Here is a 23,108-nt window from a genome sequence, read left to right on the forward strand (position 1 = left end):
ACCTAAACCTGAGAGTACACCACATCATACACTACCCTTGTGGGTAGGGTGCAGTCCTCTGGCATAAACGGTGCTGGATGCCAATCTGCATGTAAGTCTCACAATTCTGTTTCAGCCATAAATAAAGCTAAATGCTTTATCACTCCCATATATAAGCAACGTCCTAAAATGCAGCTGTAAAGGACAAGTTTTGCCTTCATGCAGTGGTCTTCCTTAGTAGCAGTGAATAAAAATTAAAATATCAGAGCCAGATGATAAAAATACACTGGTTAAATCTGGCATTGCCAACACAGTGATTTCTGAGGCCAATTTTCAGTTTGATGTTCAAAATACTAAGGCTATTCTGTCACTTGAAACCCTTTATCTATGGATGAAATGGAAAGAGAATTAAAGTCCTGTGTTCCATGTGTTGATCCTGCAAAGACTTTGAAGCTCTTATGTTAACTATTTGAGGTTCAGAAACAGAAGGAAAATTTCAAGCTAATATAAACAGCTCTGAGGAGAAAATGTCTTTAATTCATGACTAAACAACCAAATGTATATTTTCTGTTTCAAAAAGATGACTGAGTTTTTTCGTGCCAGGAAAAATAAATCCATCTGATTTTGTTTTAAGCCATCCTCTTTTTCAAATGCAGTGAGGGGCTCCAGTTCCTTTGGATGATGTAATTCGTCTGTTCTGCTTGAATTCTGCTCCCTGTTGATGTCATGTTGCCGCTAGCCAACTATTCAAAGAGAAAAGCAACTTCTAGTTTAGGCTAGAGCATGGGGAGGCTGAGGTTTATAACAACCCAGCATCCTGGGATGCCGGTTTAGATCTTCCAGGCAGAGCTCAGCCTTAAGAAGAGCTGGGGCTCCATCCGCTGGGGACCCCTCTGCCCACAGCTGGGTGATATCAGCGCTGGGAAGGCAGGTATGTGGGGGACACAGAGGGGTTACTTGAGGGTGGTGAGCTGGAGCCCCTAGGGAAGAGAAACTGAGAGAAGGATTTGGCTATTTAGGGACAAAGTTCAGCTGAGAGGCCTGTGGAAGCAGGGAATCGGTGCAGGCTGACAGCTGGAGGTGTCCATGCCTCTCCTAAGCTGCTTTTGACTAACTCCCCAACTTTTCTTCAGCCTTAGTATCCTAAATGAGCAAACAGCTTCTTGCAATAATTACTGCCTGCTGCTCTCTGGTGTTCTCAGTATCCAAACCATAGCTCCTCTGTGCCACGACTAGGTCTAAGATTCACTGTAATTCAAGATGTGTTCAGGAACTCTTCTGGGATCACGGTTCATCTCACGTGTATCCACAGTGCCTTGATGAGACTGAGTATGAGATGTTTCCTGCAGCTGGGGAGGGTGGAAGGGAGGAGGGCTGCTTGTGGGACCCAGGCTGTTGGCCCCAGGCAGCTTACTTGGCACAATGTAGGCTGAAGACCATGGTCCAGAGCAGGGGCTGCCTTCCTGCTCCACAGAGTCAAGGCCCAGATGTTATTCTGAGACTCTTACATGTGGAAGCAACATGGCTGGAGACACAGAGGGAGGTACAGGGCTGAGCTGTCATCCATGTGTTTGCACTTAACATACTTGTTTTCTTTGAGATTTGGGGAACCTTCCCCCTAGCAGAGATCAGACAGGATTTTCACATACCTTCAGGAGGAGTGTGTGTATGCAAAGCTTATGCAATGGAGGGTGATGGGCTGAGCCAAACCTTCCACCTGAGCCTTGTGAATAAACTCAGTCCTCTGCAAGAGCAGGCAAGAGTATGGCCATATGGCTTTTAAATCAGGGCTGGCTTTGCTCAGTGGCAGGTCAGAGCATAGATGTATTAGCTTGGTGCAATGAGGGAGTCATTCAGTTACAGGAGTGTCAGCTCTGAATGGCCTTATGTAAGGATGCTTTCAAACATGAAGGCATCTGCACCCTCCTGTAGCAACGTATTCCCTTCAGGGAGACTCCTGATCCCAGTGGGCAAGTGCACTGATGGGGGAAGCCCAGGGCCAGGGAGAACTCTATAGCTCCATAGGACCAGGGATCTGCTGTCCTGGGACAGCTCATGGAGATTGGCTGTCGCTCAGGTCAGCAAACTTGCATCTGCAACCCTCTACCAGCCCTCTGCTAGTGACTGTCACTTTAATGCTCTTTGTAACAGGGGGATTAAACATTTCTTCCCATCTTAGATAGCAGGAATTCACATACGAGTTGTGGGAGGAAGAGCACTATACTTAAAAAAAAAACCAACAACAACAAATAGAATTTCAAACAGCTATGAAGTGCCGCATCCCTCTTTGTTTTACATGGTTTCCAGGAGTAGCAGAGCAATGGGGGAAGCGCTTAGGAGCAGAGCAGCTTTAGGGCTGCAAACCAGGCTGCTTGGGTGTCAGGTTTGTTTGACTTCCAGTCTCTGTTTCCCTCTTGACAAGATTGTGGGCAGATAGGAAAGGGTGCTGAAAAAACCTATCACGTCTTGCGTGGCTGCTGCTTTGCAGAGGGAAATCCCACATCAGGGTCCTTCCTCTTAAGAAACAAGAAAATGCTGCTGCCATTGTGAAAAACCACTTTAGACTGAAAACAGGGCAAATGGAGGGTGCTTTTGGGGCCCTTCTTCCTGAGGCCAGTGGCAGGCTCCCCTTCCCTGTGAAGGCAGCAAGAGAGGGGCCATAATTAGCCAGGAGGGGTGATTTTTCCCTTGCCCCTCCAGGAAGCTGCACACAAATATTGTCGTGTCCTTCCTCTTACCTTATTGGGATATAAATAACTGAGGAAATGCCTTTATCAGTGTCACATAAATGCCATTTTAACTTTGAACTGTCGATAGATACTACAAATGGAGATTGATATTCAGCAGTTAGTGAATACCAGAAATACCAGATCTTTGCCTTGTATTGTCATAAAAGCAAAGCCAGTGTTTCACACATTTAATTGTTTAGAAAATAATTAACTTGCAGTAGGGAGAAATGCTTCCTGCACCCAGGGCCAATTCACCCACTGGTCCTCTGCCTTCTATTTGATAAGAGTGAGGGCATTTTCTTAACACACACAACCTAGCCAACCTATACCATATTTAAGACAACAGCCTATAACCCTGCCTTCAGAAGAAGGTAGGTATAACAAAAATCAAGACAGAAAAGAGAAGAGTGGAATTATAACTAGGCAAATGAGCTTACAGAAGATATGTAGGTAGTTACTGAATTCATATCACTTTCCTCCTCCTGTCATCCTGATCACATTTAATGATCATTAAGGATCACATTGTATCAGTTGTTTGGTGAACCCAAGTCCAGAAATTTGAAGGGAATATCTTGAGTAATACCTGTATTCCGCTTTTTCTTTATAGCTGTCTTATGTGACACTATGTATGACATTTCTTTTTTATGAGAAATCTCTTTTATCTTATTATGAAGATACAGATTTAGTTCATAAAGTTTCATCTCTACTGAGTTTTGGGGGACTGATTCATTTCTTCTGCTGTGTTTTCTCCCATCACTTTGTATGCTAACTAAACTACACGTGCCAGAAGGCAAAATACTGCTATTCCCTCATCTCCAAGCTGGACATCTTCATTTACAGCTTCTGATTTTAGATGCCTGCCTGTTTTCTAGTGGTGTTTCCCAGCAGCAGCCCTCTGGCTCCTGGCAACAATGCCAGGTCAGTAAGTTCTGTGCTTACGCGACCTTGTAAGTGACAGAAAGGACTCCCTGCTGTGTAAGTTACCAGAATTATTTTCTCTTTTGTTGTTAATGAGAAATCCATCAATGGTAAACTTTGGAATCAGCTGACACTGCCAGATTGATCCCATTTTTTCCTGCCAGCAGCAGGTATCTGTGTACATCAGCTTCTTCAAAACAGTGACTGGAAAATTCCTGATGCTTCACTATTTCCCCTTCTCATTTGCTGTATCCCAGTTTAACCACTTGGCAATTGCCCTGATCTTTGTACCCTCTGCTGTGCTTTCCTTCTTTCATTTTCAGATGCCACTCTCGAGTTCAATTTCCCAGGTAAGAATTCCTTTAGAAAAGCAGCCTGTGATCAGTCAGAGCCTTCAGTGCAATTGTGGAAGATGCTCTTTATCAAAGCATCACCATGGAGGATGACTATTTTCACTGCTTTGTAGCAATTTTGGTGCCATTCATACATTATTTTTGAATGTAAGGATTGGACAAGGCCTGTTACAACCTTTACTCATGGTGTTCTGATGGGTTACTTCCTTTAGACTAGATGAGAAGTTCATAGGTAGATCATAAATACTTGGTCTCTGTGTCTGAATTCAAAGGTCACTTTGCATGAAAAGAGAAGCTGAAGGTAGGAATAGGAGTGGATCTACACCTGAAAGTCATTCTCCACAGCGACCAACTGCTGAATGCAGAAAGGAGTTCCTCCAAACCTGAGTAAGTCCATTTTTTTTTTTTTATGTTTTTTGTTCTTTTTCTGGTAATGCATCATTATAACCAGCTCTGGCTCTTAGCACTGCCTTTACATCCTGCAAATGCAGGTAATCTATTACAGACCTGTCTTTGGGTACTCATCTACCAACGCAGGGAGCATTTCTAACTTAATACAACAGGCCAGCTGTGGTGTGTAGCTCAACAAATAATCTTCCTTTGCACCTGAATGAAATCGGTTTGGTCATTGCCCAGGATGGCTGCAATGCTGAACAACAACCCTTTCAAAAAAAAGGAGCCCGCAGACATTCTGAGAACTATATGGCAAATTCAGAAATGGCATTGTGGTATGGGTTAACTATATGGTCTTACTACATGGGAGGGAGTTAATATCGCCCCTCTGGCAGGGAAAGGCTATTCTTTGAATATCTGCACTCCAGATGGAGCAAGTAGGCAGTGCTGAACTAGCCCAAAAGATAAGAGAATATTATGAGGATCTTCTTTGTGTTTTATTTCAAACTTTGTTAAATTCTTCTTTTCTTAAGGCTTTCATCTGTGTTCGTGATTCTTCCCTGTGTTGCTGCTGAATTGTCAGGCTTCAGTGCTGTGCCTAGTTTGCCGAAATCAAGTACTGGGGGTTAAGAAACATCTGGGGCAAAAAAAAAAAGTAGAAAACGCAGTAAAAACATCGTTGCTTCTGCACTTCCCACAGCTTTTAATCTTGTAAAATGGCAACATTTTTCATATTTATTAGATCACAGTGAACTATCAAGCAGGCAACTTCCCATTTGCAGTGACTGCTGTTGCTAGTTGCCTATTGCTGTCTTCTCACGCTAGGATAGATAATGGGTTTTTTTTCAGTATTTCATGTTTTATGAATGAGGAGAACACAGAGCTCAGAACTGGGCCCTCACAAGCAGGCACACAATATTTAGGAAGCCGGTGCTCCACACCTCTGCAGTTTGTCAAAGGTTTTCACTTTTCATTCCCTTCTCTCTTCACAGTGGGTTGACAGCAGCAGACACCTCTCTCCTCTCCCTCTTTTACAGGTTTCTTGGTTTCTCAGCTACGCTGATATCCAGGTGACACTTACAGCTATAGCAGTAGTCCAAGCAGATGATACCTGGTCGCTAGGGATGTCTGTAGCTATGAATTTTACACTGATTTTTTTTTAATTACTCTCTTGCCTTCATAACAGCTTGGTCACTGCTGTTACAGGTTTGCATCATACGTGAAATGACTCCAAAAGAGCTGTTTGGTTGAGCTGAAATCTAGTGTATTGTGTCACGGGCTCTAAAGGGAAGACTCCTCCTATCTAATATTCCTGAATGTTCAGTTGGGTGCTGTAGTGAATTACAAGCCTGACTTTTCATTCATATGGATGAGGCAGACAAGTGTATGGCAGCCTAGGGAAGCTTCTTGACTCCTGGTCTGGGAGCTTGTCCATGCGATTATGTGTCACCATCCTTACATGAGAGGAAAGAACTAAGTTGGTTCCATTTCCTTTCTCAGCAGCTATTTGGTTTCTGTTGGAAATGCTGTGGTCTGAAAGCCAAGAGCAGCATCTCAATCATTCCTCAAAGAACATAACACCTTTTCGAGCATTGCATTGGAAGTGATTTGCAGACCCCTCTTTCTGACAGGGTCTAAGATCAGTTCTCTGTCTTGTGCTGCAAGCGCATTGAAGGAAGCTATTGATGGCTTTCAGATCATGGGGCTGCTCATGCGAGCAAGTGATTGGAGGGAGACTGAAAGAAATAAAGCTGCACAGATACATGCTACATTTTCATCCTGAAATTAGAGATGCATTTCAAAAGGGAGAACTCAAGTACGTTAAAACTGAAGTTGCGTGAAATTAAAGTACAAAGTACAATCAAAAGGAAATTAAGGTATTATACTGGGTGTGGAATTGAATCTTGTACCTGTTGGGGCTGGGCTCCCTACATACACTGGGAATGTTACTGTTTTTTGTAGCTGGCCAGGCAGATCTCTAGCTCTGAGCACCTCACCAGAGTTTCTGGCTTCCTAGGTGACCATGGGTACTGAATATGAAAAAGACCACATCAAAAAGCTGCAGGAGCAGCGTATGTCCATGCAAAAGAAAACCTTCACCAACTGGATGAACAACATCTTCTTCAGGAATAATGTAGGTAGCTCCTTCAATCTGGGCATTATCTCACCCACTGTATCCTTTTCTTATGTGATTTTTTACGTACTTTTCTTTATTGTTGTCATTACACATGTATGCCAGCAAGGAAGACCGACTAATCAGAATGCTCCAGCCTGCAACTTTTACCTTACATCTGTCTCAGTTGTCCATGTTTCCAGTCTTCCCTGAAACCAGGGTTCACTTTGCAGATGTATATAACCCTGTCATATTGTGATGTCCACTGTATCTTGCTGATCATCTCAGAGGAAGCTCTTTATTTTCTATTTCCTACAAGTAAAGCATCTGCGAATGTCTGCACTTCCCCAAACAATGCTGAATTCCTAGTTGCCCAGCTGAAATTTAAGACTTCCTGCTTTGCCTGATCAGTCCTGCCTGAGTTGCTGCTCAATGACTCTGAAAAGTTGCCTTAAGTATAGCAATTTCAGTCAGACATGCTACCATGCAAGTATAGACCAATTTGTTTTCAGTAAGTCTCAAACTTCCAAAAAGCTCCAGAGCTAGTGTACAGTCAGTTTGTGTTTGCAAGGGAACTCCAACAAATTCCAAAAGTCTCCAGACTTATTTGCAGATACACTGATCTGGAGGCAAAAATGATGTAGCTGTGTCACAGTAAGGAATTACATCATCTAAAACCAGTTCCGATTTAGAGCCTGTAGCTGATATTAATGAAAATGCACTTTGGCAACAACAGACAAGACCAGGAGTCTTAGTTCCATCCTAGATCATCATTATTATATGATGCTTCAGAGCTACATGCATTTTTTTTCAGTGTCATGTTTTAAGTTGGTGATTGGTGCAAAGGCTCCCTCAGAGCACAATAAACTTTGAGGTTTCTTTTTCTTATGGTGAGAGAATAACCACAAAACACATTCTCTTACCTGCAGAAAGCTAGGTTTTTATAGTATAGGAAATGATTTTTGTTTAGCTACAGATAAATGCATCTACCTTCTCATTTTAAAAACACCTTCAAGTTCAAAGATCAAAATGTCAGTCTGGACTTCCTGCACAGTACTTGTTCATGTATCATAAAAGCATGAGGGGAAAAAGCCTGCGAGAGTGTTCCAACCCATATACGGTAAGAAATGATGCAGAGTCTGACTGCTTATCTAGGTCTTCTCAGCAATGTAGTCTCAGCTTTTCAGCACACACTTTAATGTGATTGGGTCATACTGCAGGACACTACAGTATTCCCAGTTGCACTGTTGACTACTTCAAGTGTAGTGCTAAGGATGGAATTGGATTGAATTTGTTGAGCAATCTGTGATGGGTATCTTTATGAGAAGACTGATGCAACAAAGCTATTAAAATTACTGCTGGGTGAGGCATAAAGCAGACATGAAGACTGTCTCTTTACAAATTTTAATGGAACTAGTCTTCACTTATAGAGGTGTCACAGAATATAACAACTTCTTTTATGGTAATTTACCAGAAGCAGAGTTTTAAGTTTATTTAATATGTAAAAAGAAATAGAGTTGGCAACTAAACAGGGAGTTGTTTTTCATGGAGATAATCAGTCAGAGAAAGTTGTAAACTTTTGTTCCACACACAGTACAGACTGAAAGTTTCTCTGAGTTGCTTTTACACTTTCACTGTTTTCTTCTTTCTCTGGAGAAAAGATCTATTAAACTGATTAATAATTGGTCGGGAGTGAAAAAGCACAGGTCTATTATTTGTATTATTTTTGGCATTACATGTGACTATTTCTGAATTAAAAAACTACTACTTTCAGATTATTATTTTTTTCTGAAGACAAAAAGATTATTTACTGGGATTTCAGAATCACAGTAAATTATTGCTGGATATATTTTAATGACACTTTAGATGGTTAATGGCATAAGGCCAAAAGTAAACACCCAAGGCAAGTTCTTGTTAGGTCAGAGTACACACTATGTCATGTTGTATCACCTAAGCACTGGGTGACTTCAGCACTGGCAGCAGTGAAATACATTTTTGTAAGAGAATGTAATCTTTCACTTAGTCTGAGACTGGCTAAAAACATGGATGCTTTGGGTGGCAGCACAGCTCCAAGCAGGGCATAATGGACTTTATTGAGTGTATTGAGTAAAAAACAAGTCTATGAATGGGATTATCAGCTCAATTTTTAAATGGAACTCACTGCTCAAAATAAAAAGATTAAAAGATTCATTTGCATTGAAGTAAAAATGTCAGCATTTCCAAAATGTTTGATTTTGAAAATACTGGTTTCTATTTTACTTTTCAAAATCTTCCACTTTATTTTCTATATTTGCTCAGTTGTGGGTTTTGTTTTCCTTCACTTATGCCTGCTTTCACACATAATGTCAGCCCTGCTGGAAACCCATTTTTTGTGACTTCAGGTTCATCACTTTTCACACACATGCACTGACATAACTCGGTGAAACAGCAAGAAGGTGTTGTTTAGTATTAGAAGTAGAGGGGTCTGTTAGGCAAACATTCAGCCAGAGTCTGTACTGTCTGACTGGTCTTCACAGGCAAATATCGAGATACAAGACATTTACACAGACCTGAAGGATGGCATCTCTCTTATGCAACTCCTGGAGTTGCTCTCTGGAGAGCCTTTGCCCAGACCAAACCGGGGAAAGATGAGAGTGCATTTTCTAGAAAACAACAGCAAAGCCATCACATTTCTGAAATCCAAGGTAAGTTAATATTGATATTAGAGATCACACTACGTATGTTACTAACTAATTATAATATCCACCTCTAATACACAATGAGATAACCTCTGAAGACAGGCCAGGGTTTTTATTAAAAGAAAAACAGTAATCAGATTTTCATTTCTCTGTGATTTGAGTAACATGACTCATATACAACGAATGATCCCCCAAAACAAGTCTCATCTTAATGAAAATGTACTGTATCTCTATATCTTTCTAGTTGTGTTTTCCCACATGCTGGGGGAGAGCAGACATCATTAGGCAAAGATGAAGCTACCTGGGAAAAAATAATTCTAACAGTTTCAGCAAGTTATTGCAGTGGGTTTGTTTATTGTAGTTGTGTATCCTCATTTCAGCTACAAGTCAGTATGCAATTTTTTTTCATTTCCGAGCACACAATTCATTCTAGCCCTCTTTGGAAAATCATCACACAAAACTCTGTGCCATGAATTCCGAAGGAGCTGAGGAGTTTCATAGCAGTAGATGTGGGAAAGTACATAATGTCTGGACTTTTGCTAACTAAAAACCAAATGCAAATTCGGCACAGGGCTCCAGCTAACCCATGCCTGCTAAGGATATACACTGCGTAAGGCCCAGTGGTACGTGCACATCCAGGCTCTGCCAGCTGGGCCAAACAACCATTGCTTGCAAGTCCAGCCTCCAGAGACAGGATCATGCAGACAACAGGAGCCAGTGCAGAATGCACAGACTTCTTGAAGACATATGCCCTTGTTGTCATAGTAGAAACTACAATCCTGCTTCCTGATCATGTAATAGTGGAGAAGGCAGCCATGGATGTTTAGTAGGTTGGTTGTACTGTTTAGCGAGCCCAAGCTATATGCTGCCTAGCTGGCTGGAGACCAGTCAGATGGAGTTTGCCCCCCTGTCACTCCTCTGGAGGAAAGGAGCACTGAATTGTGTTTCCTTCCTCTCCTTAACTACCAGTTTTCAAAACCCTTTTAGGAAATTTAAATCTTTCAGACCACCATCCCTTTGCTTTTGCTGAAACTCTTTTGGTACATGTGAGAGCTAGGGTTGAACATAGGAGCTCACAGGTATAGAGAAAGAAAACAGCATGCACATCCTCTTCATTAACAGCTCGTTACACCAGCTATCTTCAGAGACCTGGACATGAGTACTTTTATGCTGAATGGGTATTGGTTTATTAGCAGGTACAAGTGAAAGTGATTGGTCCTGAGAACATCGTGGATGGTGACAGAACCTTAATCCTGGGACTTATCTGGATCATTATACTTCGATTTCAGATTTCGTCTATCAAACTTGACAAGGTAAAACAGTGTCTTCGTCTTTTTGCTTAATTAGAGTGTTTTAGAGACTTTGTAGAGTCTAAGCCTGGCGAGGGTATTTTCATGACATTTCCTGACCTTTTTGATCATGCAGATCTTCTATTATTACCCAGTTACTCAGCCAGCAATTTTTAAAACCAATTTAATCTATTTTATATTTTCTCAAAGAGACAGAAAACAATAATATGGGGATAGGTAGGACATTCACCTATGAATGAGCCTCTCTCCTTTGAATCCTCTCTTCACAAAGAAGAGAGTTGATGAACTGGCTTCTTTTTACTGGCTTTTGACTCCAGAAAGAATATCTTTGATGGCAGTTCTCTCTAGATTTGAACTGAAAGCTGCTCCTTTATCCTTTCTCTGAAGAAAAAGTATTCTTTTTCAAATTATTTCACATGTACTCTAAGTACAAGGAGGATAAGATCCCATGAAGATATTATGAAAGTCAATGATTTCTAACATTAGACCTGGACACACTATATTTTGTTTCTGAATTCTAGATCACAGCTAAGGAAACAAACAAACTGAACTTTGCTTTCCACTTGATTTCTACCAGCCTTACAGAAGAAGAACATTAAAAAAAATTTAACACTTACTTTTCATCTTAGAATTTCTGAGTTCATTCAATTCACTTCAATAGAAATCTTCTACTTTCATGTTAAGTCATTCTACCTTCATGGCAGATACAGTCTGCAAGCGGATTTGTGAATAGGACAGAAGTAATACAAAGTGATCTTTGGGAACGTAAGCGTAAACCCCCTGATGCTACTTCCATATGTTGTCCACACTGATTTTTCTTTTCCCTGCTCTCTTCACAGGAAGAATTTGGAGGCAGAGCTGATGTTCTATTTGCCAATGAAGCCTTACTGCTCTGGTGTCAGCATAAAACTGCCAGCTATTCCAATGTGAATGTGAAGGACTTCTCCAAAAGCTGGAGTGATGGGCTGGCCTTCAATGCACTCATACATGCTCACAGGTAAGAGCTGATGGATCAGCTCAGAAGGAGTTGCTCATTGCTGTCTCTAGCTCCACCACAACTTGTTTCAGGGTATGAATTGCAAGTATTTTTCAAGAAACTGTCAAACCCCCTCTTTGCCCTTTCACACTGAAGACTCTTCTTTCTTAATTGGATATTCTCCCTGAGGAAGGAAGGACCAAAATCTCCTGATTGGTATTTCCTTTAGCTAGGCATAACATTGAATTTCCAAGGGAGTATCATCTGAACAATGCTGCCCATTATTTGGTCTTCGCCCCTTGGTCATGTTCCCATTGCTCTTTTTCAAAAGTTATTATTTTAGAGACTGGTTTTATTGTATATACTTCATGAGCATGTATACCTTCTGATTCAACTGTAACAGAGTAAGAAATCTCTCTGTCTCTTTCTTTCTCCCTTCTCTGGCCCTTTGAAAAAGAATGAAGAAAACAGCCCAAGGCAGGAGAGAGAAACCACTGGGAGAACCTTGAACATTTTTTCTCCCATTAAAAATTCTGCTGCAAATACTGGTAGGATACCATAGTGGGATCCTGTAATTTCCCCATTTTCAGAATTGCCTCTGCAGTGGGCTTTGGTTTTCACCCATAAGTGAAGAGGAGAAATAAGTGAAAGGCAGAGATTTGCTGCAAGTTGTACTTCAATTTCATAAGGGACAGTTTTCTTCCTTTTATGTAGGCAAGGGGTGATGCTCTTGAATGAACCTCAAGGTCAGACAGTAATATCACATTCCTTAGGCTAATGCAGTTTATGGTTTATAATTCTTCCCCGCCATGCCCTGTTCTTCTTGCCCAGGCCTGATCTTATCCACTATAGCTCACTGCGGCAGGACCAGCCCATCAAAAACCTGAACAATGCCTTCGATATTGCTGAGAAAGAGCTAGGAATCAGCAAACTGCTTGATGCTGAGGATGTGGCAGTGCCCTACCCAGATGAGAGATCCATAATGACTTACGTGTCACTCTATTACCATTACTTCTCCAGGCTGAAACAAGGCCAGACAATACAAAAGCGACTTAACAAAGTAAGTGCATTGCTGTCTCCAGAAGTTAAAAGTTAATTATGTAAAGCTAAATTTATGTTGGAAATGTTTGGGGTTTTGTTATTTCGGGGGTTTTGTGTGCAAGCTCAACTTCAGGATCATTTGAACTGAATCAAATGGCACGACTATTTAAAAGACCTTTTATCATCACCTGAATCTTGAGAAATGTCAGTAGACTCTGATCTCTAAAGGGGATTGCATTTATCTCAATGAAAATGAATCCCTTTTTGACCTCAGAGTTTCTGTTTGAGAACTGGTGTGGCTCCAATGTAGCTGGAGGCAATACAGATCTCATTAATCTTGGGAGGATTACTGCTATGCAAAAGCAGGCCTAGTCAACAAATTCCTGATTTAATAGATGATCCCTTATTCTATGAGACTACTTTGTATTTTCATTTCCTGTGAAAATCTTCATCCTTTCTTTCTAACTCCTTAGGTACAAAATGGAAACAAAACCCAAACAAAACAAAACAACGCCCAACAAACAAACAAACCCTAAACAAACAAAAAAACCCCCAAAACATTAAAAAGGGGGGGGGAACACTCCTAGAGAAAAAAAACCACCTTTTTGTCTCACATACAATCACAAATTATATTAAAAACTGTTTGCAGCCTGTTGATAAAACTGACAGAATTATGACATTCCTTAGAGAGAGTTCCTTTTCTACGTTCGGAGTAATTTGTTTTTGTTTTGTCAGAAATACAAAACAAATAGCCTGCAGAAAACCTGTACACCCAGGATGGGTCCTGCGTGAACATCTGGACTTAGAGAGCTGCCTGTGCTCTTGAAAGAGAGGATATGTTGCTCAATGGGAGTCGCAAAAATCCATATACCTCCTTCCAATATCTGAAGGGGGCCTATGAGGATGCTGGGGAGGGATTCTTCATTAGGGACTGGAGTGTAACAGCTTGAATTTAAACAGGGGAAGTTTAGATTGGATATAAGGAAGAAGTTCTTTACTGTAAGGCCAGTGAGGCACTGGAATGGGTTGCCCAAGGAAGTTGTGAATGCTCCATCCCTGGCAGTGTTCAAGGCCAGTTTGAATGAGGCCTTGGGTGAGATGGTTTAGTGTGAGGTGTCCCTGCCCATGGCAGGGGAGTTGGAACTGGATGATCTTAAGGTCCTTTCCAACCCTATCTATTCTATGATTCCCTGGTGGTAACAGGGTGAAAGCTTTGGCAAAGCGAGCTTGCTCAGCCAACAAAGTGGTCTGGGATAAGAACAAGTTGATCCTGAAACATGTATCAGTAACAGTGATGCTCTCTGAAAAAAAGAATTAGATGAGAGCAGGGCTTGGAACTGGGACAAAGATTGGGCAGCAGTGAGGAGACTGGGCAGTAAAATTTGACTGGTCTACACATGAGCCTCTGGCCAGGAGACATTTTTCTTCTGATAAGCCTGAAATATTCCTTGTGTCACCAAGCATGTATTAGAGGAACTCTAAGGGTCAGATAGATCCTGTATTTGTATCATAGAGAAAACCAGAAACAGTATCTCTTATTCTGTCCTTTTTAAGTTCTTTTTGTATTCCAATATTTTTTCCCATTTTGTACAGACATACTTATTTTCTTTTCTCTCTCCCTTTCCACTTAACCTTTTCTTTTTCCCTTTTTTTTTAATTTTTAGCCTATTTCTAATACTGTGTTCCAGTCTCCCTGCATTTCTGTCACACATAGACATTCAGAAGGAAAATGACACAGATGTTAATCTCTTCATGTCCTTAGTCCCCATGAATAGGCAGCTCTGAATTTACTAATAGGATTGGGGAGGGAAGCCTGAATGTGCCAAGGAAGCCTTTGAGTTCAGACTGAGTGTGTGACCAGGATGGCAGAGAGAATCAGCTCAAGGAGGTAAATCTCCTTTCTCACTCCCATGTGAGGTGGCCGTGCATTTGCTAAGATCTTTCAGTGAGAACTGGTTCGATGGCAAAAATACAGAAGGGAGCCCTGATGTCATGGGCTGCTTTTTCTAACTAAAAGTTAATGCAGTTTTACTCCTCTTCCAGCACTGTGACATTTATTCATTGCCAAGTGCTCTTTCTGACACATAAAAGCAGATTACGCTTGCATTTGCCCAGTGCCATCTCCCTTACTAATCTGCCTGGTTGGAGCAAGCAGGCTCAGGGGAGTGATAGGAGCAGGCAGCGTTGTTCAGCATTAAACCTCACATCTGCAGGAGGACTACTAAATTAGGGCGAGGAAAAAATATAAAGTAAAAAGACAAAGATGAAAAAAAAAGGGAAAACTAGAAAGAAATAGTGATTTCAATCTATCACTTTATTTCATCATGAATTTCCTTCTAAATCTGTCCTCCAGTGTTTACCTGAACTTGAAATAAAGGCAGGTCAGAACACAAATGAAAGATATCAATATCCTGGACTTGAAAAATTAGTATTGAGCCAAAGTTATCATTCTTACCAAACCCTTTTTGGCTATGAGACACTCTCTAATAGTTTATATAAAGAGAAACAGCTCCAACAGAAGAGATTTAGAAGGGGCTCTTGACCATAGTCTGCTGGAGGCATGTGAGGAAACAAGGATCTTGTGGGCTGGTCTCCTAACACTCTAAGGTGATGAAGCTAAGAGTGTGTAATTGCATATGAGATTGGGACAGAATTGTTTGGGGGTCAGGAATAAGAATGGAAAAAAGAAAAACAATCTGGGTTGTTGGTTTTTTTTTTATTGAGAATGGGAAAAAAAATCTACTTTTTCCATTGTGAAACAAAAAATCTGAATCCTCACTTTGAGCTTCTTATTTTCTTGTCAGCCTGCAGAGGCACCACTGACAGTCTCCACATGCATGCTGTTTATTCCAATGTTAACCTTTTCTTAAATAAAAACTAAAATGAGGCATTAAATAATATTCATTTATCTGTGTTTTATGGAAGGTTATTCTAGGATTTCACCTGGCCTCAGATGTGACAGCTGTCACTACATTGGTATAAAAATGTGAAAACTGTGGCAACCTGCTTAAATACTGTTTTCCGGACACATATTCAACTATTTGAATCCTAAGCTTGGTTTGTAAAGGTGATGTTTTCTGTTCAGCCACCTAGCTTCTTTCTGCTTCTTATGTGGCTTGTATATTCATATTCCCATCACAGATCGTGTTCTTCCTGAAGGAGATAGATGACTTGAAGCTTCTATATGAGCAGATGGTCTCTGACCTCCTGAAATGGATTAAACAGAAGGTGACAGAACTGGATGACCGTCATTTCCCTAACACTCTTCAGGAAATGTGGCTGCTCATGGCCAACTTCAAGACGTTCCGCACTGTGGAGAAACCCCCCAAGTATCAAGAGAAGGGCATGATTGAAGCTCATCTTTTCAACATCAGGACCAAACAGAGAGCTAACAACCAGCGGCCATACCTGCCCCCAGAAGGGAGGATGCTGCAGGATGTGGAAAAGCACTGGATTATCCTGGAAAAGGCAGAGCACAGCCGGGGAAAAGCACTGCAGAAGGAGATGCTGAGGCTAGAAAGGCTGGAACAGCTAGCTCAGAGGTTCCTGAAGAAGGCAGCCCTGCGTGAGTCTTACTTGGAAGACATGAAGAAAGTGATTGGGAAGCAGGACTTCTGGCCAGAGAGTGTAGACAGGATGGAGGCTGCAAGTAAGAAGCTGGAAGCCATTGTGGCAGATGTACTCCCTCGGAGGGAGCGCTTCACAGCTTTGGATGAAATGGCCACAGTCATCAGCCAGGGGAATTATCATGGCAAAGATCAAATCATGCATAAGTGAGTGACAGATGTGATACTCTGTAGTCGTGATTGAAGTCAGTTGAGATTCTGTGCTGTGGTGGAAGAAAATTAATTGTAGCCATGAATAACAGCTCTTCTCCTCATGAGTAGAACTGTCAGGAATTTCTTCTACCTGTGAGCAGTTTCAGCAGATAAAACAAATGCTTCATGTTTTTTAATTACTTTTTGTCTTGAATGAGCAAACTTTCAGACTGATTTCTGGTGAGAAACAGTTTTAAGATATTTTCACTATATACAAAAATACTTGTTCTGCCAGAAGTTCTATCTCTTATCAAAAATGCTGAGGATGACACATTTTATTTCAAATCAAATTTCTTTCTCAGTGTGTAGTTTGGGGAGACACAGATTAGTTCAGGCACAAGGTCTTTGCAGATTGACTCCAGATTGGAGCAAATCTTGACAAATTATGACTTCTCAGATTATCAGTATAGCCTGATTTAGGAATGACTAAGAATGTCATACAAATAACTTCCTTGTGGTATTTCAATGCTTTTCTAAGTTTAGAAAATACCAAAAATCTGTAATTAAACTAAGAAAAGCAATAATCAAAGAGTAAATGGAACTCTTTATGAAATCAGATTGTGACTCACGATAAGGTTTGGATTAATTTTTTTATTTTAAGTGGCCATTTAAAGACCACTTCTTTTTTTCCAGGCCTTTCCATTATATCAATTGAAAGCAATGTGGGATATTAGATATGAGGATCCATAAAAAGCAATGTCTAAATTTAAGGAAGTCAATGACAGTTGATGTGCTAGTCAAAATTCCTCTCCATGATGTCACTAATAACAGCATTGCTTTGACCTGTTTTGTGATCATGCCCTGTGCTCTTGTACTAGTGACAAGAGTTGTGGGTATTCATCTAGCTTCTTTAAAGCTGAAAGCCCTGCAAATCTCCCAGTCTTTGGTCCAAATCAGTGGTTTCTCTCCCCTCCTTTGCAGGCAAAAGAGCATTTCAAAGCAATGGCAGGATCTTCTGGATCAGTTGCAGAGACGACAACACTCCCTGGGTACAATGAAAGAAATTTTGGGCCTCTTGAGGGACATAGATGCCATTACAGAGGAGCTAAAAGAGCTGCAGGTACTGAGCCCTCCCAGCTGGCACATAGCTTGCACTGCTACCAGTGTGTGTTCCTAAAATAGCCCCCATGTTCCAGGGACTGGCCGGTGCCAACAGAAGATAAAGTTTCTCAGCTGTAGAAGAATATACCATTTTTACATAGATACCTGACTGTGCATTTCAATTTATCACTGCAAGCACATGAGAAAAAAAAAAAGGCTTTGGTACAGGGACTCTCCCTAATCAGAAAGCCAGATATGGTATTATAGGGGGTGCACTACACATTCAACTTATGTAGTAAAATAAAGATGGGAAATAATCTCAGCTAAATTGAGAAGTGTAAAAGCAGAACTGGAATAAAACAGCTTCCTGTTCCCATTCCACGTAATTCTTCTGGATTACCTTCTAGAAGCACCTTCAGTGGTTATACAACAGGGGACTATCTCAGTCATATATCTGGCTTCCAGGTGCCTGAGCTTGAGAGAGAGAAAAGTTCCACTGTAAATGCACACTGATTGCTTTTAGCAAGAATTTCCAAGTGTTAGCAGGGTGTCAGAGTGCAAATCCTTCACTTTAGCATAGGAAATAAGTGATTTCATATTGATTTGCAATGGCAGGAAGTGTATATACATCCTTTGGTCTCACCTTGTCTTTTATAAAGACAGAAAAATCCTTACATCAATGGGTTGCCTTGTACCTAGGTTGAAAAAGTCAACATGCTACATAAAGTTGTGAATTTTAAATTCAATATAAGACCTGTCTTTAAGTTATTGTCGTGGTTTAAACCCAGTCAGGTAGCTTGTTCACTCAATGAATTTTTCTGTCCTAGTATTAATAAGCAAAGAACACATACTGTGAATAATGTCATTGGAACCATAGTAGCTTGAGGATGTGGGAGAAGACTGGTGAGGAAAGCTAACATTCTACAAGAATGTTAAATGGAATCAGTTATGAATAGGATTGATAATTGTATCCATTGATACAACTAGAAAGAGGACAGATTTTTAAGTACTTGGCACCTTCACCAGCCAGCTATTAAACACCATGAGGGACTTATTTTCGTTATTTACATAGCAAAGACAAGTAATTTTCTCAAACAAAAAAAAACATAGCAATCAAACCAGACCCTAAAATGGGATACTGTAGAATTCTCCAAGCACAGACTGTGAATCAACCTGCCTACAGGCGGGTGTATAGCAAAGGGCTATTCCTTGTGCCCTTGAATTCTGATACCTTGAGTGTTTAATCAGTAGTGAAATTGAAAAATAAAAGTATGATTCCTCTGATTAGGCATCTTTTTGGCTTTACCTAGCTAACATCATTCTTTTGTATTTAGAAGCTATGAGTCAACAGGAGCCTTTCCACTGATTTCTTTGTAGTGAGCCCCTGAATGCACTCTCTGTCGATGCCTTTTGTTTCTCACTTTGTTTGCAGGTGCTGGTGACTTCCCAGGACTGTGGGAAGCAGCTTCTGGAAGTAGTAGATTTGCTGCAGAATCACAACTTAGTTGACTCGCAGATCTCTTCCTATGATGATAGATTGACACACATCACCAAGAGGACAGCAGAAATCAGCAAGGGCAGCACAGTTAAACCAGAAGTGCTTTATGCGAAAGTTCAGATGCTTCGTCAGCTGTATCAGAACCTTACAGCTCTGAGCAAGTCACGGTAGGGCTGTGCTTATGGCTCTGCTCTTCCTGATTAGGATGGCCAACCACTCCCTTATGATTAAGCATTTGAAATTTTTCCTTTCTTTATTCATAAAGACATAGCACAAGCGACTTGATGATTGCAGTTCACTGAAAGAGACCACTCTGTTTCATAGATGAAGAATAGTTTCATTCTCAGCATTTATTATGACTTGCTTTATGTGAAATCTGAATAGCATGTGGTTATCTCCCCATCTCCTAGAGGATGAGGGAAATGTAATTTTCTTTCCTTTGTCTTACTCTGGAAATAAATTAACCTATGTCAAAAAGGCATTAAAGGCATTCAAACTGTTGGATTTTCTAAAGTCATCTTTGATTATGCTACCATTTTCTCCATGGGATCCTAATTCTGACTCTTTGTTTCTTGGTTTCAGAAAATCTCAGCTAGAAGAGGCTTTGAAGCTTTTTGAATTCTTCCGTGACTGCAAAGAGGAAGAATCTTGGATCTCTGAGAAATGGAAGCTAGCAAGAACGGCAACATTAGGGAAAGATGTCAGCCAGATTACAGCCTCTATTCAGAAGCACAAGGTACCTTAATTTACTGACGATGACTTGCCTTTGTGTTATAGCAAGATTTTAGAACATCTGTGTCCTTCAATTCAGTCAGTGCACCTCTCATAAGAAAGCTGTCAAACCACTCATTATCTCAAGTGTCATGATCAGTGTTTGAAATTTTTAAACATATATAGGGGTGCTCTTCAAGAGGAGAAGGAAAGGGTAGAGAAAGAATATACTGCATGGATTAGAAGTGCAGCTTCTTGTGAAGGTACTGGGCTCTGTATTAGCTCGCTTTGGATGGGAGGGAAAAAATAAAAGGTTGGTAGTTTTTGTTGTTTTCTTACTCATGTTTCCTGGCTAAGAGAGATGTGGGTAAAGGAGATGGTGAAAAGACAGACGTCAGCAGGCAGGATGGGTAATGTTTTGTGAGCTTACAAATCTGTTACCACTTCCCCTAAGAGCTTGCTGTAGGTTAATATTGACAGATTAGCTATATGAGCTGCTGCCTTACAGCAAAGAATCACCATGGCCAAGTGAAGAGACCTGAGAACTTGCATAGAAAACTGAAACAGGAGTCTTTTCTGTAATTTTAATATACATTTGTGTGCATCTGTGTATTTGTTTCTTCTGGAAGACAGCTGAATTGGTCAACAAACAGGTGTCTTCTTCAGAGAAGACTATTACAAGCTTCACATCAAAGGATAGTAACTTCTGTGTGGGGAGCCAAAGGGCAATCAGCTCAGGGCTCAGGGAAAAATCATAAGCGTGGATAAGACACAGGGCTTTTAGAAATGTATGTGTTATAGGAGTGAAGAATAGATCTTTGCTGTCAGCTCATGGGACAGAGCTGTGCTGACATCTCTCATCCTTCCACTAGGCACTCGAAGCAGAGTGCAATTCACACAGGGCTGTATGTACAGATGTGGTGAGGAGGGGCTTGGAGCTGAGCCAGAAGAACCCCACACACCAGGAGGACATTCTGAGGCAGACAGACAACCTCCAGAAGTTGTGGCAGCAGCTCCAAGATGAGGTGGCTGATCGCAAAAGCCGCCTGCAGGCAGCAGCTCTCATCAAACAGGTAAGCAGGGCTCTGCTGTTGTTTGTGGTGTGGCAGACACGATGTGGCTCAGTTCTGCCCCATGACCCCTCATGGAGGGCAAGAGAGGCAGGAAGCTTTCAGGTGTTGTTCTTCAAGAAGATCTCTGGCAGCAAAGTCTCAATTGTCCCGCAAGCCAGGCGAGCAGAAGATTTGAGCAGCTGGTCTTGCTCTAAGTTAAAAATGCTAATGGAAATAGCCCACATAATAGTGCTGATGCAAAGTCTTTATTGAGGTGGGATCTGGGTAGCTGTGTGACATTTTTCTAACATGCAAAACAAACAACAAAACAAACCAATCAAACAGAAAACCCCAACAACAATAAAAGAAACATGCTGTGAGACTTGGATCTGCCATGAACTTCCAAAGTCTGGGAAATGTTTGACCCTTGCCATTCTGACCTACACTTTTACACCTACAAACATTCACAGCTCTGCAAATAAACAGTTCTTATAAAAGCAGCATTCACAATACACGTAACATTATGCCAGGTATTCTTATTCTCCTTTTCCTAAGTACTTTTGCTGTTGCTCCCATGAGATGCTTGAACAAAACTTAATAGCTTTGATCCTGACAAAGTCGAAATTCTCTCTTCTATCTCGTAAATTTAACATTGTTACTATGCTTTAGCTATAACCCTTTGCTACTGTGGGTTTTCTTTTTTTTTCTGTTATACCTCTATTTTATATCTCAAAATCTTGTTTTGCTTTTTACAATCATAGACAGGCAGATCATAAATTATGGAAAAAAAAGAAAATTTTAGTTGTAAACTGAGTTCATTGTTGGACTATTGCTTGGAACCTTTAGAAAACATCTGTTGAAATCACATTCTTACCAACATCATACACTGGGGTTCTTTTACCACGTCTATTAAATGCCATAAAGTTTTAGTGAAGTAGGAGTTTTTAAAGAGTTAGTTATAGGCAACCCTTGAATCTACGCACTCACTTTGATTCTGTGAATTATCTGTGCTTGATGTGATTATGAAATGCATCATGGATTTAAAGCTACCATTCAGTTTCACAACACCTTAAAGTAACCTTCTAGCTACACACCGAACGGCGTGTCTCCTTACTCGTAACTTTCAAAAGAGGAAAGAGCTGGATATGATGCTTTCATACCACATCCAGTATCACCTGTTTTCTTCCCTGTGTGCCTTCAGTACTTTGCTGATGTTGATGAAGCAAATTCCTGGTTGCGAGAAAGGCAGCCCCTTCTGGCCAGCAAGGACTATGGAAAGGATGAGTCAAGCGCTGAAGCACTGTTGCACCGTCACTTGCGCCTGGAGAAGGAGATTGCAGCCTACTCGTCTGAGATGAGACGCCTCAAAGAGCAAGCTGATGTTGCAGCAGAGCAAGCTCCAGCTGCAGTAAGTAGATGAGGGGTTGTGTCATGTTTAGTTGAAGAGTGTAAATTAAGTGTGTTTTAATTATGTAGAATATTTTCAATTTTCCAGAATAGAATATTCCAAATGACCTAAGCAAGAAGATTTTTTAATTCAGAAAGCAGTTGTAATTACAATTGAGGCAAATTTTTAGCTGACAAAGAACTTCTTTGGCCACCCATAGCCCACCTAGATAGCGTTCTGTAAAACACTAGAAATACACGTTCCCTATACCAGTCCTTACAAATACCTGCTCATTCTTTATTCTCATAACATTATTAATTTCAATTAGCTTTAAAAAGCAGACATTTAATCTAAACATCTTTACAAATTCTTTTGGCGATCTAAGATAGCAGTGAACCAACCCACAGCTCCAGGAGCAATTGGTACCACCCCACGATGGATGTTTAAGGCAAACGGGATGAAGTCAACCTTTGCAGATGCCCCTCTTTTTCACTGAATAAAAGGGAATATTTGACTTGAGATCAGCTTGTCTGACAACACAGTTCAAGGGACATGAATAACACATTCCATAGCTTGCTCTTTCGTACTTCCACTATCATTCAATGTTTAGCCAAACCAGTCTGAGAACTGTGAGCATCACTTTGTCTCTTTAATTTACCCCATAATTACGACATTAATTTTTATTGGAACAAAAACTTCATTGCTTGTTATTAAACATGAAAAAGCATGTGACAAGATGGTATCAATGTACAAATAAACATTTATTCACTAGGGCATTCATAGGCTTTGAAACTGGAAATGTTTGGGTACTAAGACATCACCCCAAATAGAACTATGAGCATAGTAAAATCTTTGGCAATTTTAAAAATCAAAAATCCCAACAAAACAACCTTGATGTGGGCACAAAATAAGAATTTTTCCTGAATCAACAGATTTTGAAATGAGCTAAAATAAACTTCTGTAAACAAGTCTAAAACAAATTTCAGATTCAAGCAAATACTGGAAATGGGTCAGAATGCTGTGATTTGAACCAGCAAGTTCAAGTTTTGCTTCCATGTGAATTTTTTATTGAAATCAGAGGTATTCATCCATTGATGCTGTTAAATTTTGC

General features: G+C 40.7%; 1 protein-coding gene across 1 annotated transcript in view; it reads left to right on the plus strand.

Annotated features, from left to right (window-relative positions):
• Positions 1-3,365: 3,365 nt before the first annotated feature.
• SPTBN5 (spectrin beta, non-erythrocytic 5) overlaps positions 3,366-23,108 on the plus strand; it is a 98,139-nt gene continuing 78,396 nt past the window's right edge. Inside the window, exons 1-12 of the mRNA XM_062635716.1 lie at positions 3,366-4,366; positions 6,390-6,506; positions 9,002-9,169; positions 10,357-10,476; positions 11,313-11,470; positions 12,281-12,509; positions 15,632-16,263; positions 17,230-17,368; positions 18,782-19,014; positions 19,430-19,583; positions 20,431-20,631; positions 21,812-22,018. Coding sequence (XP_062491700.1) covers positions 6,396-6,506; positions 9,002-9,169; positions 10,357-10,476; positions 11,313-11,470; positions 12,281-12,509; positions 15,632-16,263; positions 17,230-17,368; positions 18,782-19,014; positions 19,430-19,583; positions 20,431-20,631; positions 21,812-22,018 — 2,352 coding nt within the window. The 5' untranslated portion in view covers positions 3,366-4,366; positions 6,390-6,395. The remainder of the gene's footprint in view (positions 4,367-6,389; positions 6,507-9,001; positions 9,170-10,356; positions 10,477-11,312; positions 11,471-12,280; positions 12,510-15,631; positions 16,264-17,229; positions 17,369-18,781; positions 19,015-19,429; positions 19,584-20,430; positions 20,632-21,811; positions 22,019-23,108) is intronic.

Source organism: Pezoporus occidentalis, unplaced genomic scaffold (genome assembly GCF_034315485.1).
Source record: "Pezoporus occidentalis ecotype Australia unplaced genomic scaffold, CSIRO_AGI_Poc_V1 ctg46, whole genome shotgun sequence".
Lineage (NCBI taxonomy): Eukaryota > Metazoa > Chordata > Aves > Psittaciformes > Psittacidae > Pezoporus > Pezoporus occidentalis.